Source organism: Pezoporus wallicus, unplaced genomic scaffold, assembly GCF_028554395.1.
Source record: "Pezoporus wallicus isolate ANWC-B61680 ecotype Strahan unplaced genomic scaffold, APGP_CSIRO_Pwel_v1 contig_8232, whole genome shotgun sequence".
NCBI lineage: Eukaryota > Metazoa > Chordata > Aves > Psittaciformes > Psittacidae > Pezoporus > Pezoporus wallicus.
Genome location: NW_026637105.1, coordinates 2,536,118 through 2,553,521, shown reverse-complemented (window position 1 = coordinate 2,553,521; position 17,404 = coordinate 2,536,118). Strand labels below are relative to the sequence as shown.

General features: G+C 55.9%; 3 protein-coding genes across 3 annotated transcripts; all 3 read left to right on the top strand.

Annotated features, from left to right (window-relative positions):
• Nucleotides 1–997: 997 nt before the first annotated feature.
• Nucleotides 998–2,591, top strand: NR0B2 (nuclear receptor subfamily 0 group B member 2). The gene is made up of 2 exons (XM_057403576.1): nucleotides 998–1,704; nucleotides 2,117–2,591. Exons 1-2 carry the CDS (start codon nucleotides 1,176–1,178, stop codon nucleotides 2,386–2,388), a joined length of 801 nt encoding a protein of 266 aa, XP_057259559.1. The 5' UTR covers nucleotides 998–1,175; the 3' UTR covers nucleotides 2,389–2,591.
• A 1,498-nt stretch (nucleotides 2,592–4,089) lies between these two features.
• Nucleotides 4,090–8,634, top strand: GPATCH3 (G-patch domain containing 3). The gene is made up of 7 exons (XM_057403575.1): nucleotides 4,090–4,449; nucleotides 4,714–5,132; nucleotides 6,422–6,596; nucleotides 6,962–7,021; nucleotides 7,302–7,423; nucleotides 7,594–7,721; nucleotides 8,289–8,634. The coding sequence occupies exons 1-7, from the start codon at nucleotides 4,110–4,112 to the stop codon at nucleotides 8,506–8,508; spliced, it is 1,464 nt and encodes a 487-aa protein (XP_057259558.1). The 5' UTR covers nucleotides 4,090–4,109; the 3' UTR covers nucleotides 8,509–8,634.
• A 1,421-nt stretch (nucleotides 8,635–10,055) lies between these two features.
• GPN2 (GPN-loop GTPase 2) lies at nucleotides 10,056–14,373 on the top strand. Its single transcript, XM_057403574.1, has 5 exons — nucleotides 10,056–10,560; nucleotides 12,380–12,536; nucleotides 12,699–12,859; nucleotides 13,459–13,589; nucleotides 14,100–14,373. Exons 1-5 carry the CDS (start codon nucleotides 10,144–10,146, stop codon nucleotides 14,170–14,172), a joined length of 939 nt encoding a protein of 312 aa, XP_057259557.1. The 5' UTR covers nucleotides 10,056–10,143; the 3' UTR covers nucleotides 14,173–14,373.
• The last annotated feature ends 3,031 nt before the right edge of the window (nucleotides 14,374–17,404 follow it).

Genomic DNA, 17,404 nt, shown 5'->3' with positions numbered 1-17,404 from the left:
CGGGAGGAGATGGGGTAGCAGAGAAGGTAAAACCCCCAAATCCTCATGCTTTTATGTCTCCTGTTGCCCATGTGCTGGTGTGCCCTCATTGTCACGGGTTAGGCGCGGTCCTGGGGTAATGGCTGGACTCGATGGTCTTAAAGGTCTTTTCCAGGCTCATTGGTTCTATAGCTGTGCCATACTGAGCCTTCCCTGCCCAAACAACCCAGTTCTGGTGTGCTTGGGGGCTGGCAGCCCGTGGTGCCGATGAAACACATCTGAAAGCAAGGTAAAACGAGTTGCCCCTATCTGATTGAACCTTCAGATGGGGTATTTTTTGCCATCCCTCTGTGTGTGTGTTAGGATTGAGGGGGGGGTGTCTCCCTCTGTGCCCTCCTCTCTTCACACACACACACACCCCCTCTGGAAACCCATGATTAGAAGCTGCTGCTTCCCTGCTTCAATTCCTGCTGCTCAATGACTAAAACCACTCAATAATTCCAGGTGAAAATCCAAGAATTTGCCCTTCTCCTGCCCTGCGCTTCCCCCGAGAGACCCGAACAGATCCCTGTGCCTCGCCTGGGGCTGACCGCCGCAGCCCATGGCTCGCCGCCTCTCTCTTCCTCCTCTCTAACAACCAGAGTCTCCTGAGCAAGGTCAGGCAAACAGGTGCTGCTAAAACAACTTCCAGGTTGGTTGTTCCAAGGCCGGAGCACGCAGGTCATGGAAGGGAGGCCCCAGACGAGTGCGTGTGACCCTGCCGGCAGCGACACCGCCGGCAGCGCGGGAGCCTTGGTGCCATGGTACAGGCTGGGTTAATGACTTTGTTTATACTGTTTGGGGAATGGTGATAAGGTCGCCCAACCCACTGGCCCCTTCCCTTGCTGCTTCATTGAGAAAACGGCCGTTGACACGGTGCACAAACTCCTTTGCCCCGGCCAATCAGCCCGGGTGACAGTGGGTGGTTGGGCTTTTATAATGACTGCTTAATCACAGCGCGGTCAAGGCTGTGGAGGGGTGTTTCACTCCTGGCCTGGCCTTATAAGAGCTGGTTTGAGCGGCTATGGGCTGGCAGAGCTGGGAAGACAGGGAGAATCCAGCCTGCAGCGGAGGGTTCCGGAGGGATTTTATGTCTCTCTCCCATCTGCTGTAGCAGGAGCTGAGTTTTGCTGAGGATCCAGCCCCTCGGCTCGGCTATGACCAGCAGCAGCATGGCCATGGACTGTGAGAGGTGCCAGTGCCACAGCGAGGACAAGCACACCGCCATCCTCTACACCCTCCTCAGCCAGAACCTCAGCCACAGCCCAGTGCAGCAGCGCTGCCTCTGCCACCAGCGCCGCACCGTCTGCCTCCGCACGCCCCACATCACCTGCCAGGCAGCCTCCAACGTGCTGGTAAAGACCATCAGCTTCATGAAAAACCTCCCTTCCTTCAACCTGCTGCCCCGAGAGGACCAGCTCCTGCTGCTGGACAGCTGCTGGGTCCCCCTTTTCCTCCTGGGGCTGGTCCAGGAGATGGTGACCTTTGAGGTGATGGAGACCCCAGCCCCCAGCATGCTCAAGAAGATCCTCCTCAATGGGCAAAGCAAACGGCAGGAGCCTGAGTGGGCACAGCCCACGCTGGCGGCTGTGCAGCGGCTGCAGTGCTGCCTCAACACCTTCTGGAGCCTGGACCTGAGCCCCAAGGAGTATGCCTACCTGAAAGGAGCCATTCTCTTCAATCCTGGTGAGTGCTCAGTGCTCATGGCTCTGCCTGCTGGTGGGAGAGCTCACCCTGCTCCCATCAGCATCTCCATGTGTGCCCCTTGGCTTGGGGACCCTCAGATCATCCCATTACCTCATTCTTAACACTCCCTGCTACCGAAAGTGCCAGGAAGCGGGGAGGAGGGATGTCAGAGAGCTTTGCCAGCCCTGCATGCACTAAAGCACTTCAGGATTGATGTACAGCAGTAGTTTGCCCAGCTAATTACTTTTCCTCCTTCAAACGGCAGCCCTGGCACAACTCGGTAGTGCTGCATACACCTCATTAGTATGGCCTTGGAGATCCCTTCTGAGAAATAGGGAAGGGTGGGATGGACAAAAGCTGGCGTGTTTTTCCAGCCTCCTTCATCCCCATCTTTTCCCCTGTCCCTCGGCAGACGTCCCTGGGCTGAGGGCCTCCCTGTACATCGAGAGCCTCCAGCAGGAAGCCCAGCGAGCGCTTCAGGAGGTGCTGCAGCCCCTGCACCCCGAGGACCAGGGCCGCTTCGCCCGCATTTTGCTCATCACCTCCACCTTGAAATCCATCCCTCCTGCCCTCATCACGGATCTCTTCTTCCGACCCATCATCGGCAACGCGGACATCGTGGAGCTCCTTGCCGAAATGCTCTATGAGATAACGGGCAGGCAGCTGGCTCCTGCGGCGTGCTGAGGAGCCATGCTCAGCCCCCAGCCCCATGGGTGCTCCCCACACCTTGCCAGGCAAGGAAAGTGCATCTGGGAGCAGGGATTTAGCCTTGGACTCTGCAGGGATTGCAGTAAGGATGAGGCAGGAGGATTCTGCTAGGCTGCAGCAGAGCAGGCAGAGAAACAACTCCAGTTCAGCTGGTGTTTACAGCAGCTCCTGGTCTCCGTTTCAGGAGAACAGAGCATGGAGCAGGGCAGGTTAGAGCCCAGCCTGGTTTTTCCTCAGTGAATCCTTGATCCCATTGAAATCAATGTGCATTTTGCTGTTAACTCCAAGAGACGAGGTGTGTCCTCAGCTAACAGCTTGACTGTGGTTTTGAGGCATGTCCTCAGCATCGCTTCCCGATCATAAACATGGTGGGATTAGGTCTGGGTGAAGTCTTGCTCTGTTTATTGTGCTTGAAATCTTAGAACTATTCATGAAAGATCTTCCTAAGGCACCAAAAGGGGAAAAAACAGTATCAGATCTTGCAGAGTGTGCAGATTTCCCTCTCTGTCTGACTCCATCTTTTCTCTTTAACACCATGAAATGCCACAGTGGGTTACTAAGAGCATTTGGGCCAGTGAGCAAACCCCGAGCTGCAAACACTGTGGAGCTGAACTGAGCTACTTTAGCAGTTGAGCCAAAGATTCCTTGTTGAAGATAGAGCCTGGAAAGCTCATTCCTCCTGCCTGCAGCTTCTGCCACAAGTTAGATGTCAGTATTTTATAAGGAAACAGTCTGGAGTTTGTATATAAGTTGTAATAAATTATTTTTTTAATAAAATGTTTTATGTTTTGGAACGTGGTGGTGATTTGTTAGAGCTGGGGTGCCATTTCTGAGGGGGGCTAGCATGGAAAGGGTGCTCCAAAGGACAGGGCCTTTCCATAGAAATCCATCTGCCTTGCCATGGGGAGGGAGCGTTGTGATGGGACACAAGGAATTGACCGTTCTCCAGGCGCTGAGCCTCACCCAAGGCTCCCGGCCCACTGGTGGTGTCAGAAGTGGATGCTCTGACTCACCTGGATGCACATGCAGCTGCCAAGAGGCTCAAACGCCCGGCCCAGATGAGGGTTGGGTGAAGCCACACGAAGCCTCCCCACGCCCCGTCCTCCTCCTGCTCATGAAAACACCTCGAGCCCTCTCGCCGGTGCCGCTCAGCAGGGACAGAGGCTTCCAAGGTGATCTCAGCCCCATGACGGCCGTTTTCCATGGGGCAGGGAGGGCGTGAGTCACCGGATGAGGCCCACGCCAACCACGGGCAGCCCCGCGCCCGGTGACACGTGCGTGAGTCATGGCACGTGGGTGCCAGAGCTACCCCGAAGCCAGGCGCAGGGCAGAGCCCCCGGTGCCTCCATCCTGCCCCCGGGGCAGGGATCGCTGTGCGCTGCCCCCTCTGCTGTGACACCCCCCCGGTGTCACTGCCCATGGAGCAGGTCTGATGCTATGGGGCACCCCTCCATGGGGGGACACATGGCACTGGAGCTTCAGCAAGAGAGAGAACCCCTTGTATGGGGCCACACTGCATGGCATGTGGGGCTTGGAGACCCCCAGCACCCTCACACCCCCATGGCTTGTGACCCCCACTGCGGCTTGGCCACCCCCAGAGCTTGTGATCCCCCCAGATCCCTCCTGGCCACCAGGCGGCGCCCACTCCGCGCTTCGGTGACCTACGTCATCAGAGCGCGCCGTGCCGGCCGGGCAAGATGGCGGCGCCGGGGAGTAATGGCGGCGCCGCTCGGTACTGCCTGGTGAGCGGCATCCCGGCCGCGCTGCGCTCCGCACAGCTCCGCGCCTACTTCAGCCAGTTCATAGAGGCCGGCGGCTTCCTCTGCTTCCACTACCGGCACCGCCCCGAGCGCCCGCCGGCGGGGAGCGGTGAGGAGGCCGCGGCGCCGCGCACTTGCTCCTGCCTGGTGGCCGTGCGGCCCGGCCGCGCCCGCCGCTTCGTCCGCATGTACTCGGGCAAGCGGTGGGTCGGGCCCGGCGGTGCCTCGCTGCCCGGCCGCTGCCTCATCCGTAGGGTCCGCTTCAGCCCCGGCACAGGTACGAGCAACGGGAGGGGAGGTCGGGTCGGGTTGGGTCGGGTCGGGTCTCCTCTGATGGGCCTGGAGGACCTGTTGGGCTCCCTGCGGGCGCCAGCCTGAGTGTTGAAAGCCCTCATAGGGCTTCCTTAAGACATTAAATCCTTTCTGAGGCAAAAAGAGTCATTTTGGAGCCTGCTTATCCCTCTCCTGCCTGGGAGGGACGTGATTTACCCCTCTGTGGTGGAGTGTTTTCCCTCACAAAGCCGTTCCTTCCCTCCTGCAGGCACAGAGACGTCTCCCTGCTGCGGGCATGGACCGGCTGTAGGTGACTCTATTGCCGAAGCAGACTTGAAGCGGCTGCCTGAGTTCAACCCTCCTTCCTTCATGCCTTATGGGAACGTGGGCACCCCCCTGAAGGTTTTCCTGGAGCTGATCCGGGCCTGCAGGCTGCCTCCCTGGATTATCAAGAAGTTGCAGCTGAATTTCCCAAAGACTGGCTCATGCCATCGGTATGGGAACGTGCCTTTTGAATACCGGAACACTGAGACAGTTATAGAAGAAGAAAGAGTTTACACTGCTACAGGGGATGAGATCACAGAGGATGAGGGGCCTGTGGCAACATCTGAGGTGATTCACCCAGCCCGTGCTGAGGAAGATGAGGAGGGGCAGGAGAAGGAGGAAGAGGAATCGCACTCAGATGATGTAAGTGGATGTTTCTAGCACCATCCAGAGCTGCCCACTGCAGCTGCACAGCTGGGAAGGCCAGTACAGCTCTCAGAGCTTGCTTTTTATCTTTGTTATATAAATTGCTTGTCTAAAAACAGTGTTAACATGAGGGTGTTCACATCTTGGCACGTGGACAATGTAGGCATTAACACCTCCAAAATTGCCTGTCCAAAGCAGGGTGGTTGTAGGGGTTGAGCCCAAAGGGTTTGGTCAGGGTTGAGCCCAAAGGGTTCAGTCCAGAGGAGCAGGCACAGGAGGAGGCTGGTGCTACAGGAGCAGATCCCTGCCCTGCTGTTTGGCAGGTTGGCCCAGCTCTGCTGTTGCTTGTAAATGAGATTTGGGAGCACATTCATGTGCTGGAAACGATGCATGGAGCTGCACAAATGGCTGACCTTGATTGCTCCTGCACTGAAGGTAGTCATTCGGAGAAAAATGGCTTTCATGACAAAGACTCCTAGAAAACTGGGCTGGACAGGCTCTCCGGAGACTTTCTCCCTTCTCTCCACCTGACAGACGCCTGTCTAGCCTGTTCTCACAGCCCTCTATTATTACGGAGCCAGCACAATCCTGAGGCAAGCCATTCCCGTTCTTTGCTACACCGGAATTAACTTAGATGCTGAATCCTTGCTGCAGTTTTATGCCATTAGGTTCTCCTAGCAACAGCGGACACAAGGAATGCTTTGTTCCTTGCTTTACAAACTTTGTATTCAGTGTTTTCTTCTCCAGGCTAAACAGACTCCTGTAGCTGTTTCTCACAGGCTGTTTCCTGGATCTCCAGCCATTCTTTTGGCTCTTCCTCAGCTGGTTAATGTCTTCATTAGAGGACTCTACCCAGAAGTGGGCAGGCAGCAGTAAAGCTGTCAGTCTGCTCTGTGGCCGTGCCAGTGAGCTGCTTCCCTGGAACCAGCACAATCTCTTTAGGGATCAACATGAGTGGAATTAATTTGTTGCTAGTGCTGACTTTCTGTCCAACACACCTGCTCCTTACATGGGCATCTTTGTGTTCCAGAGGGAGTACACCGCTGAAAGCATGCTCTGAAGTGGGTGTGATGTGGTATTTTTCACCACTTCTCTCTGCTGACTCTGAAGATGGCATTAGTCAGGGGAATGAAGTCATCAGTGCTGGTCGTGTTAGTGCCTGAAAGCAGCAGGCTGAGACGAGCTCTGTCGACAAAGCTGTTTCATAGGGAAGGTGCTGTGAGGGTGAGGGAAACGGGGGAGGCCGGGTGCTGTCTGGCACCCACCTTTCTCCACCTCCTTTGCAGGACAATGATACCTGTGAGGAATGGGAGCGCCACGAGGCTCTGTACGAGGACGTGACCAAGCAGGACCGTGTGGAGGAGAGGCTCTTTGAAGAGGAGATTGAGCTGAAGTGGGAGAAGGGCGGCTCTGGCCTTGTCTTCTACACAGATGCTCAGTACTGGCAGGAGCAGGATGGAGGTAATGTTGGTGTTTGTGTCACTGAGCCACAAACTAACCACCACGAGCTGGGGGGGGGCAGGCCTGCAGGTAAATCACGTCACCCCATAGGAACACTCCACATCAGCTGCAGATGTGGGTATCTTGCCATTGCTTTTTAAACCTTCCCTCAAGCACAAAACCTGCAGTGGTTCAATCCAGTCACCAGAGACCCCAGTGGTCATGCTGGCAGCCCCTTGTGTAAGCACTGTGGTGTGCAGAGCTTCTAATACCGTTTCCTTCCCATTTTGTTAGAGAGAATAGGGATCTGGGCCACCATCAAACAGCTCTTCTGTGTCAGGCTTCCACAACTGTCCCCAAAACTGGTGTTTCCTTTCTCTTGGCAGACTTCGATGAGCAGACTGCAGATGACTGGGATGTGGACATGAGCATCTACTATGACAAAGGTATCTTGAGCTGAACCCCCACACACACTCAGGAAACCAGGGAGGTTGGGAAACTCTGACCCTGCAGAATTTCTGCAGTGAGGAATTCTTTGGCTTTGTCATCCTTTGAAAGCGTCCAAGACGTCAGGGTACATCAAACAGCGTTTCTTCTTGTCTGGCAGTGAGAGCTGCCAAGAAGAACAGGTTCTGCTTCCTTGTTGCGTGCTGCTCTGGGGGAAATGATGGGAGTGAGCAGCTTTCCTAAGCTGTGCTGCTCTGACTCTTGCTTCTTTCTCCCTAGATGGAGGTGATAAGGATGCTCGGGACTCGGTCCAGATGCGTCTGGAGCAGCGACTCCGGGACGGTTTGGAGGATGGGTCTGTTTCAAGGCAGCAGATTGGTGCCTTTGAGAGATACACCAAGGTGAGCCTTGGATACATGCTCAGGAGCTGATGGGGCAGGGCAGGAGGTGGCAGCACTTGTGAGTTAGGGGGAGGAGAGGTCTTAGATGTGAGGAAGGGGCAGAGCATTCTGCAGAAGATATGGGGGGCTTTGTCCAGCAGCTCTGTGATGGTTTTTTTCCTCTCTCCCAGGGCTTTGGCAGGAAGGTGCTGGAGCAGCAGGGCTGGACGGAGGGGCTGGGGCTGGGGAGCAGCAACTCCGGAATGGCTGAAGCTCTGGACAATGAGGGTCAGAACCCCAGATGTAAGAGGGGGCTGGGGTAAGTACCCAACCATCACTTGCTGGGTGGTGTTCAGAGCTTCTGCCTGAGCAATCTGGGCTGACACAGCAGCTAACTGGCTGCAGAAGGAACAGGGATCTGCCTTTGTGCAGCTGGTGGCAGGGCCTGCCACAGCACCCCAGAGCCAACTATGCTGCTGTTCCTGATGGGTTCAGTGCTCCTTACAGGGGTGTATGGTGTTAAGAGTAGAACTGGAAATCGTTTGTAGGTTTCTACAGCACACAAACACAAAGGGAGAGCTGTGCTTGAGGACTGAGAGTCACCTCTGCTATGGTACTCTAGCAGGGAGAGCCCCAGCTACCTGAGCTGTAGCCATGCACCTCAGCCCTGCCTTCTCAGGAGAAGGCGCTGGAGGCTTTGTGTGGTGGTGTGCTTCACTGTGAGGGCTGGCTCTTGTTCTACAGTTCTCACAGCCAGGAATAGGATAAGAATGCTTATTACAAGGACACCTCTCCTGTGCAGGAGGTGAAGGAAAGGAGCTGGGTTTCACAGGGGTGCCTGTCTGCCTCAGCAATGTGGGACCAAACATTTCCTGCTTCCTTCTAGGTACCACGGGGAGAAACTGTCAACTTTCATCAGGGTGAAAAAGCCCCGGCAGGACTCTCCCATCCTCATCTCAACCATCTACGATGACCCTGACCCAAAGGACAGTGGTGACCACCTGCTCAGGCGCCAGCCACCCACTGCCATGAAGTACAGGCAGCACATGGCATTTGTCCGGGCATCCCATGGCGCTCTGCAGAGCTTCAGTGCCCAGTCCCACTGAGCAGAGACTGTCACAGAGCCTTTGGGATGGTTCCACTCCTGCTGAGCACAGGCTGGCTCCTGGTCTCAGGTTTGAAGCAGGGTGTTTTTATATTTATTTTTGGAAGAAATACACACTTGTAACAAATTGTGTCGGTGGGGTTTTTTTCCCCTAATTGAACCCTCCAATGAGGGAAAATAGCACTGATCCTGTCCAGTGGGAACTGGGAAGGGTGTTGCACTTCTGACTGGTGGTTTAAAGTCGCTACTAATGCCTGAATCAACCAAGCCTGTGTGCTAGGTGAGCCTAACAACCCAGAACTCATAGTTCATGGTTGCCTGAGACCCAGGGAAGGACAAGTACAGACAGGGTGAGCCGTGGCACGGTAACTGTCCTGCTGAAAGCTCCCTGCTGGCCTGCAGCTTCGCGTTGCTTGGGTGTGGTGATCCCACACTCCTGGGAGAAACTCATCGGGATGAAAGACTTGTCCTGGCAGCCTCCAGAGGAATTCTGCGGGAGGCGTTGCCCTGCGGTCGGGCGTAGCGGGTGCTTCCTTCCACAGCTCTCTGAACATGCTCTGCCCCGTTTTCCTGACGCAGGCACTCTTCTTGGATGCCGAGGGGGATGGGAAGCCTTCGTCCTAGTGACCCAGTACTGGAGGGTTGAATGGGGATTGGTGGGCACTCCGCAGGCGGGCTCCCCTTGACCTTCCTTAAGGCTCTCGCCGTGTCGGGTGGGATGCAGGGAGTGATTTCCCCTTCTCTTGGAGGCAGACGGAGGGTTTGGGTTGTGCTGGAGGGACAAGGGCCGGCGGCGGGACTCGAACCCGCGACCCCACCCCCTGATGCCGGGATTCAGATCCGGGGTCGAGTCCCGGCGCTGGAGGAGCTACGCGTCCCTCCGGCCGCTAGAGGGTGCTGTGTTGGCAGCCGCCGTTCCTACCCCGGAACGCAGCGCTCGGGGCCCGCGGACACCCGGACCCAGTGCCCGGAGCACCGGCGGCGGCGAGCGGCCTACGGGCGGCTGTGGGGGCCATGGGCCGTGAAGGGAGCTGGGCAGGGGGTATGGAGGAGAACGGGGGTTACTGGGGAGAAGGGGGAACGTGGTGGGGGATAAAGGGACGTGGGGAGAAGAGGATGCGGCTCATGGGACGAGGGGGAATGGCTTTAACGTGCCGGGGGGGGGGGATTGGGGTGAGCTCTGAGGCGGAAGAGCTTCCCTGTGAGGGTGCGGGAAGGAGCATGCAGGAGAGGGGATGTGGAACGCTATGGGGAGGAGGGAGGGCGTGGAGCAATGGAGGGGAGGGAACCGGTGCCCCTGCCACATCAGGAAGGACCCCGTTAGGGTAAACCTCACCCCACAGCGGGCAGCAGGGAGGGATCTGCCCCCTCAGGCACAGCCCTGTGGGTCTGGTTGGGGGGGGGGGGTGTTTGTGCTTGTTTCCAGCCACAGCATCGCCAGCTGGGGGGTGACAGGGTAACGTCCCCCCCGGCGTGGGGCTCAGCAGTGCAAGCAGGGACACAATGGCCCCTTCCCCTTCCTTTCCACATGCTCCCTTCGGTGTGAATTCCAGCAGCTCTCCCGTTCGTATCAATGCAAATAAAACGGTAAACGGTGGATTTTCCTTCTGCAGCCGAGGGAAGGAGATGAGCCAACATGTCTGAGGGCAGCAAGGGGAGCTCGCTGGCCTTTGGCCAGGTGGTAATCGGCCCTCCGGGCTCTGGCAAGACAACGTACTGCCATGGCATGCAGGAGTTCATGGGCAGGCTTGGGCGCAAGGTGACGGTGGTGAACCTGGACCCTGCCAACGAGACCATGCCCTACCAATGCTCCGTGGACATCGCCGAGCTCATCACCCTGCCCGACGTCATGGAGAGCCTGAAGCTGGGGCCCAACGGGGGGTTGATCTACTGCATGGAGTACCTGGAGGCCAACTTTGACTGGCTGCAGGAGAAGCTGGCTGCGTTCAGGGGTCACTACTACTTGTTTGACTGCCCCGGGCAGGTGGAGCTCTACACCCACCACGATGCCCTGAAGAACATCTTCGCACAGTTGGTCAAGTGGAATTTCAGGGTAAGTTTGAGGCTCCACAGGGCCCCGTGAGCTTGTGCAAAGGGCTCAGAAGCTGCACACTTCATAGGAAGAGCTTTTGATGGTGGGGACTAACAAACTGTGTTCTTTACTGACCTGTTTGGCATCTCAAGTGAAATGGCTTTATCAGGGCAGGAGGGGGATTTCACCCCATTTTACGCTCAGAGGATTTGCAAAAGAGTGGCTTGTTCAGGGCATTTAATCATAGAATCCCAGACTGGTTTCTGTTGGAAGAGACCTTAAAGCTCATCCAGTCCCAACCCCCTGCCACGGGCAGGGACCCCTTCCACTGGAGCAGCTTGCTCCAAGCCCCTGTGTCCAACCTGGCCTTGAACACTGCCAGGGATGGGGCAGCCACAGCTTCTCTGGGCACCCTGTGCCAGCGCCTCAGCACCCTCACAGAGAAGAGCTTCTGCCTAAGAGCTCATCTCAGTCTCCCCTCGGGCAGCTTAAAGCCATTCCCCATGGCCTGTCCCTACAGGCCTTTGTCCAAAGCCCCTCTCTATATTTCTTGGGGGCTCCCTTTAGGTATTGGAAGACTGTTACGAGGCCTCCCTGGAGCCTTCTCTTCTCCGGGCAAGACTGCAGTAGGATTATCATGACCAAAGGCATAGGTTCCTTCCTCACACGCTCACACTGTGCTCCAGGGTCCTCTCCACAGACCTTGTGTGTTATATCAGAGCGGGTGCTGTATTTCAGAGGTCGATGGGTGCACTGGGCAAGGAGGGATCCTTTACCCTGCACTGCTCACTGTGTCCTGTGCAGGAGCCCACCCTGGCTCTGCTGCAGCCCAGCCCCAGTGCTCTGCACGTTGTAGTACGTGCTCTGTGCTTTCTTGCACAATGGACGATGCAAATGAGGAAGCACAGGTGAGAAGAGTCCCACAAGCAAGCGAACTTGCTTACGTTGCATTTGCTTTGCATTTGGGCCAAAGCATGAATGTGCAAACCATGTGTGGTGTGAGCAAGAAGGGCAAGTTCATTTGCTTGAGAATGTCACTGGGAATCGGCGCATTAGAGATGATTTTGATTTAAATAAATGTGCATGCAATTGGGGTTGCTAAAAAAAGAGAGTTGCATTGCTGTGGTGATGCTGGCCCGAGTGCCTGTCAGCTTGAAACTGGCTCTTTTCTGCTGCAGAAGCATAGCTGTGACTCAGCCACACTCAACTACAGAGCCCTGGCTTTGAGTAACGTTGTGTAAGAGGCAGTAACTTAACAGAGATCTCAGACCACATTGTTACAGCTCCACAAAACGCCAGGAATCAACCTGCTCATTAGTGTAATTATTAATTATTATTGCAAACCACAGGGCAATTGGTTCTCCCAGCAGAACGTGGTGTGCTGCAGTCACTGCTCCTGAGCATTCCTGAGGGGAAGGTGGACATCTGGAAGCAGTCGTGGTGTTCAGGAGAGTTAACCCCAGCTCCCAGTACCCAAAACCCTGCTGAGTCCAGACAGGCATGGAAACTTCAGCTGCAAAGGAAGTAAAGGGCAGCAGTTGCAGATTTGTGTTTTTCAGTAGTGCTGGTGAGGCTCAGCACCCCTCTAACCATCCCTACAGCCCTTTCTGAGCAGCAGCACCCTGAGTTCTCAATCCCCAAGGTGGGATGGGAGTGTGGTGGGATAGACTTGCTATATGCATGCACTTGTATGTGAGGATGTTTTCTATTCAGGAGGTAGGTGATAACTTTCCCTGTATGGGGGTCTATGTGGTTATAGTCAGGTCTTGAACAGGTTGTCCTATAGCCACTCCATCATGGGTCTGACCTGGTGCTGTCCTTCTGTGCCTTTGCTGTCCAGTTGGCTGCAGTGCACTTGGTGGATTCTCACTACTGCACAGACCCTGGCAAGTTCATCTCTGTTCTCTGCACCTCCCTGTCCACCATGCTGCACGTGGAGCTGCCCCATGTCAATGTCCTCTCCAAGATGGACCTGATTGAGCAATATGGCAAACTGGGTAAGAGCCTGGGAGAGAGACACACATGGAATTGGGCTGGGACGGGTACAAAGGAGGTGTTGAGGGATGCATCGCTGGGAGATGGATGGGGAACTGGTGTAAATCTCACTGGGTTCTTCAATTTACAAGCTGCCTTCAGAGCTTCTTGGTGTTTCCATGCAGCTTTCAACCTGGATTATTACACAGAGGTCCTGGACCTCTCCTATCTGGTTGACCATTTAGCTTCTGACCCCTTCTTCAGAAACTACCGCCGCCTCAATGAGAAGCTGGTGGAGGTGATTGAGGACTACAGCCTGGTGTCCTTCGTTCCACTCAACGTCCAGGTGAGGAGGCAGGAGTGGGGCAGAGAGAACAGGGAGCACTGAGTGTTTGGCCAGCAGTTTGGTAGCAGCCAGGTTGTGTCTGCTTAGAGCCATGAGAGCTGAAAGAGATTTGGGGAGGGAGGAGGAGCTGTGGAAAGACTTGGGAATGGAGGAGGAGAGTGAAACGCTTGTGAGTGATCTGTGGCAGCCAAGGGAAAAGAAAAGGCTGATGAGCTCAGGGCTGTGTGGGCCTTGTGTGTGTCCTGGGGTCCCGCTGCATTCAGCTCTTCTGTGCCTGTGCTTCAAATCTGGACAAAGTATTAACCTAAAACGTTAAATTAGGGAGCCTAAAATAATTAGAAGACTGGGAGGAATACATTTGGAAGGAAGGGCTGCAAATGTTCATCTGGTAGTTTGCAGCGCTGCCAACAAGGGCAAATGGGCTGAGACAAGAGGTGATGAAAGGGAGGGAGAAGGTGGAGGGTGTCAGCCCATCACGTATTCGGGCTCAGCAGTGGGTGCCCCTGTTTGTCCTGTGTCCCTTTGCGCCCCTGGGGAAGGAGCTGTCTTGCCCCAGGGGAAGGACCAGATTCCCTGTGTGTCATCTCCCTCCCTTCCAGGACAAGCAGAGCATGCAGCAGGTGATGCAGGCAGTGGACAAAGCCAATGGCTATTCCTTTGGAGACCAGGAGCACAGGAGCCTTGAAGCATTGATGTCGGCAGCAGTGGGAGCTGATTTCCACTTCACTTCGTATCCTTCACCACTGACCCTCTGTCTGTTGAGTTTTAGTTTGTCCTTCCTTGGGGAAGGACAAACTGGAGGTGTGGCTGGCAGTTTGCAGGCCCTGGTTGTTCCCAGCATCATCTGATGCTGTTTGGGTGAGACCTATGCAGCGAGTTGGTAGGGCTCAGCCCTGACCTTACAGACAGTTGTCCATGCCAAAGCCACCACAGTCGTTGCTAATTGATACTGTGAATGTGGGAAGACTCTTTTGACAACTTCCCTGTCTCTCACACCAACCTGGAGTGGTTCATTCCATCTCATCCAAACCATACAATTGATTCTCCTGTACTTGTCAGGTCTGGGATCAGCCAGAGCCAGAAATAACTCAGGTGCTGTGTGCTGCTGCCAGTACTGCCGTCTTCCTGCCAGCCTTGAGGCTAATATGGGGCTGGTTCCTCACTGAGAACGTTAAGAGCTCCTTGCAGAAGGGAGTGTTTGAACCCAGCCCCTTGTTTTCCTTAATTACTGCCTTATCAGCACACTTGCAGTACAGGAGAGGTATGTGCAATCTCAGGACAAAGCTGTGGAAGAAGAAGTGATGGATCTGTAACACACCCACCCCTTCCACGGCTGCTCCCTGTTTTGACACCTCTCCTTTTCCTACCAGGAGCTTAAGGGATCTCCGGGCCGTGTGACTCAGATGAAGTGAAAGCTTTTCCAGGCAGAGGTCTGGCTGCTGGACTCCCTCTCTGTAAGGGTTTGACCTCTCGTGCTTCAGCCCTGCTGCACGGAGCAGTGTTTTTGCAGGAAGGTGATGGAAAGCCAAGTCTTTCCTTAGGAGCACGAGAGATTTAGGCAGGTGAAGGCATGGGCAGCAGGAGAAGAGAAGCAAGATAAGGAGACTGACCTCAGCTATGTCTTCTCCTACCCATCATGACCAAGAGAGATCCAAAGGAGGAAAAAATCAGATTGAGATGTCGCTTCTGCAGTGAGACTTGAGGCAGAAGTCTGGGGTTTACTGCGTAGGAGGAGCATGCACAGGCCTCGTGCTCAGAGTAACCAGGCTGAGAAGCCTCCAACCTGTCCCAAGGAGGACAGAGAAAGGGTTTTTTTTCTTTTCTTTTTAAGTAATGATGGACTCTTTCTTAATAAAACACTCCTTCATCTCGCTTTCATCCCCGGAGTTGGCTGAACCTGACTAAATAAAACCAAGAGTGCTCCAAAGCCCGAGGCTAGAAAGCCTCTGGTGGGAATGTCCAGTTCTCAGGTAGATCATCAAGTGTTTGCTGGAGGGAGGGAGGGTGACTGTGGGATGTGAAAGCAGGTCACTCCTGTGCTCTGCCCGGGCGCTGATGGTGCCACACAAACTGCAAGCTCTGCTCTTGGAGGCTTTCGATTAAGACAGACCCTGTGTGATTCAGCAGGAGGTTGGAGCACGTGCTCTGCATGTAGGGCCTTTCCCAGCAGCTGCCTTGTCAGCCCTCAGCCACCTCCTGCGCTTGCTTCACGTCCCAAACCCTGGTGCTTCGCCTCCTTCCCGTGTCATTCCTCCTTGCTGGCCTGCTGCAGCTCTCGGCCTCCTGCGCCACCTGCTCTGCATCTGCAGCAGCTTGGGTCCATCAGGACAGGGAATTGCAAAGGTTGGGTGATGCAAAGTGAAGCGTCCGCACTGGGCAGTGCTCCCAGTGCCTCCCGGATGGGAGCGAGCGAGACTCCCGGCTCCCAGCTCATGTGCAGACTCAGCATCACCTCTTGCCCAAGACCTTGCATAAAATAAGCCAGCTCTTCCTCACAGGACAATTCGGTCCTTAGCAGGGTGGTTGCAGACTCAAGCTAAATGTGAGCAGCGTCTGGCTTAGGGACTGCAGCCAGGCAGGGAATTAAACCCAGGTTTTGCTGCAGCTCACAGCTTTGGGGTCAGGATTTGGAGACAAGGAGGAGCTGAGGGAGGAGAAGGAGGGCAAAGACATTTGCTTGCATGTGCACACACACAGTTCATAATGAAAGACTCCACTGACATTTCCAATATAGAAGTCCAATTCCTCTTGGCTGGCAGCACCTGAGCTCTTTTCCCAAGAGCCCAGGGGCTTCCCTGGGTATTCCTGGTTGCAATCCAGCAGCTGCATTTCAGTGCTCTGTGGGGCTGACGTTCTGGAAGCCGATCCAACCCTAACCAGAGCTCAGATTCCACCCTTGCCTCGTGGCCCTGCCTCAGCTTTGAGCCCAGTAAAGGGGTGAGAGATGCGATCATAAAAATGTGAGGTTTTATGGCTGCTTTTTCAGGGCTTGCGGAGATTTGGTGGCTTAAAAGGGGATTCTCAGGTCAAGCTGGAGTTATGCCAGAGCCATCAAAGCCTGGGTGGCTGTTCGGCTGCTTTATGTTAATACCCAGGCAGCATCTGCAGCCCCAGCCTCGGAGAGCATGGCAATCAGAGGTGGCAGAAACCTCTCAGCTCAGGAAAGCTTTGCCGTGTCCAAGCCAAGAAACGCTGAGGTCTTAAAGAGCCTGAGAAGGGCCGGGTTTCAGCACCAGGGGGCTCTTTGCAGCCTGGGGTTGGAAAGCAGGGGCTGAAGCAGGGCTGATTCTCCCTGGTCGGGGTGAAGCAGAAAAGGGCTCTGCAGCGGGCGGGGATGCACGGAGGTCCCGGGCGCAGGATCCTGCACCCACGTCCCCACGCTGGGAGGGGAAGGGCCTCGCCGAGGCTCCCAGGGCTGAGGGAGGTGACACTTTGGCTCCTGTCGTTCCCGTTGAGCAACGAGCTGGGGCGAAGGGCCAGGATTAGTCACCCCATTGAGGCACATCCCTGGGGGGGGCAGGCTTTCTGCAGAGCTGGTCCTACCTGTGCCAGCCCCTCCAAGCCCAGCACCAGGGGAGGCTGAGCCCACCCTGACCACGTGTGGGACCTCCTGGGTGAGCCTGAAGGCTGAGGTCCCGTTTGATCAGGATGGAGGGGTTTGGGCTTTGGTTGCAGCCCCAGAGACGGGGTTTTCCATGCCCCCATCACCTTCCAGCCCCAATTCCTGCCTTGTGGCCAGGCAGCCACGCTGGAGCCCTGGTTGTACATCCAGAGCTGGGTCACCCCATGGCAGCCACAAGGTCCCTCTCCACAGCCCAAAACGCAGCGTGTGCATCAGGACAAGTGAGCCACCAGCCGGGTGTGACCGTGGGTACCAGGATGCGTGCTTTCGGCAGCCTCGCAGTGTGGGTTAGGGCTCGGCCCCTTGCTGGGGGCTGTGGGATGGATGAGATGGGCTAAAATCCAGAGGCTGAGCCCAGTGTGACCCCACACCCCAGCCCCAGGGAAGGTTGGGGCGCTGCTGGCTCCATTACAGCATTCAGGAGGCCAGCGCTGTCAGCACCCAGCACCGGCTCCCTTGGGTGCTGCCACACCAGGGCGGTGCTGGTGGCGGCTCAGCATCAGCCAGGAGCCGGCCAGCCCTGGCCCTGGGGCACGAAGCCCTGTGGGGAGGTTGTGAGAGCCGGGGACAAGGGACAAACCCAGCCATGGTCCTGCAGCCCTGGACCTGCTCCCAGTGCCTGGCTGCGGGGGGGGGGCTTCAGGGTAGGGGACAGTCCCGTGTCCCTTGTCCCTTTGCTCCACTTGTGTTAAAGTCAATAAAACATGTAAGAGCTTTGCTGTGCACCCGTTCCAGGGATGCTGAAAGCATCCTCCGATGATCCTCAGCCATGGGACAAGGATGGGGATCAGAGTCCCGATACCTGGCAGTGTTCAAGGCCAGGTTGGAGCAAGCTGCTCTAGTGGAAGGGGTCCCTGCCCGTGGCAGGGGTTGGAGCCGGAGGAGCTTTAAGGTCCCTTCAACCCCAAACCACGCCGTGGTTC